The 1278-nt window shown below is 49.3% G+C and overlaps 1 protein-coding gene across 1 annotated transcript; it reads right to left on the bottom strand.

Annotated features, from left to right (window-relative positions):
* Positions 1 to 235: 235 nt before the first annotated feature.
* On the bottom strand, positions 236 to 1015 carry LOC126335692 (uncharacterized). Its single transcript, XM_049999150.1, has one exon. It carries the CDS (start codon positions 1013 to 1015, stop codon positions 236 to 238), a length of 780 nt encoding a protein of 259 aa, XP_049855107.1.
* Between the last annotated feature and the right edge of the window lie 263 nt (positions 1016 to 1278).

The raw sequence follows: 1278 nt of genomic DNA, 5'->3' as shown, positions 1-1278 counted from the left end.
TCAGGTCTCAGTTGCCGTCAGCGGAAAGCTCATGTTACGACTTCATAATTTACTCATAGCAGAAGAAAACTTTTAACGCATGCTAGGCTGCTTCAGCACAAGCTCTCAAATCAGTCTTGGATGTTTCTACTTTGTAAACGTACCATGCGGAGCAAAAGTATTTAATAACTACCCTCATTAGTCAGTGCGTTAAACCCCTATGTGCCATTATGTATGTTGCTCACGGAGCAGAAACTTACTGTGCAGGGGTAATCTGAGCCATGATGACGACGTATGTGATGACAATGGCTAGTGCAGACACCAGCACTTGGCGGTCGACCGTGAAGAAACCAGCGGCGGAGAAGCGCAGTGGAGGACTGTGCACCACGAATGGCAAGAAGGCCTCCAGTTCTGGCCAGAGGCCGTCAGACGCCTCAGAGGCCCTCAGGAAGAGTGCAGTAGTGCGAGCCGCCTCTTGCTCCACCGCCGCACACGACAGCGCGACCGTGGACAGTCTTAGCCAGTGAGACGTCAGCCACATGAGTGAGTTGCACACGGAGGTACCGAGATGCAGCTGTGAGGTCCACTGTGGTTGCAGCTGTTTCAGCAGCACTTCGTAGGCGCTTCGCGTGGAACTGGTCACCGAGTGAGCTACGCTGATAGCCACCGGCCCTCCAAAATGGCCCTGCAGCAGGTGTGCAGCGTGGTACAGTGACATGTATGCCTCTAACAAATGGTGAAGTCTACCAGGAGGTGGTGAAAATGAAGCCAAGGGCAGATGCAGAGACGCAGGTACGACGCACGATGGGATCACCTCACGGAGGCGGGAATTGAGGGAGCGGAACCGCACCCACATCTCGAGTTTTAGCAGAACGAACTGCAACGTGGTCAAACAATCAAATAACAAAGTATATATCATCAGTGGGCCCGAATATATACCGTAAGAATTTTGGGCACTAGTGGCGAATACAGCAACTGCCACTACCAGGTGTACAGCCAGCAGGAATCCTCCCAACATTTTCATGTTGTCCTCCATCTCGGACAATAGATGAGCATCAGTATAGTTCATTTGTTTAAAGTAGCACCGCAGCTTTTGATAGTCAGTCACCATGCACAAGCCGATCGTTAGTAGCGACTGCAAATATGGCAGTATATCTGTGATGATATATGTGAATGTGATGAGGTCAGAGATGGAACGATATACCATTATATTTGAAGCCAAATTCATTAATGAAACTATCAGGGCTACAGAGAACCAGAAAGTTGGCACCATCAATGACTTAATACAAACACTGTTTT

The sequence above is a fragment of the Schistocerca gregaria genome, chromosome 2 (assembly GCF_023897955.1).
Source record: "Schistocerca gregaria isolate iqSchGreg1 chromosome 2, iqSchGreg1.2, whole genome shotgun sequence".
NCBI classification, from domain to species: domain Eukaryota; kingdom Metazoa; phylum Arthropoda; class Insecta; order Orthoptera; family Acrididae; genus Schistocerca; species Schistocerca gregaria.
The sequence above is the reverse complement of the archived record's forward strand: the minus strand, read 5'-3'. Positions and strand labels throughout refer to the sequence as shown.

Excerpts from the sequence above, each read along its gene's own strand:
- LOC126335692 (XM_049999150.1), bottom strand. The coding sequence starts at position 1,015 with ATGGAGGACAACATGAAAATGTTGGGAGGATTCCTGCTGGCTGTACAC.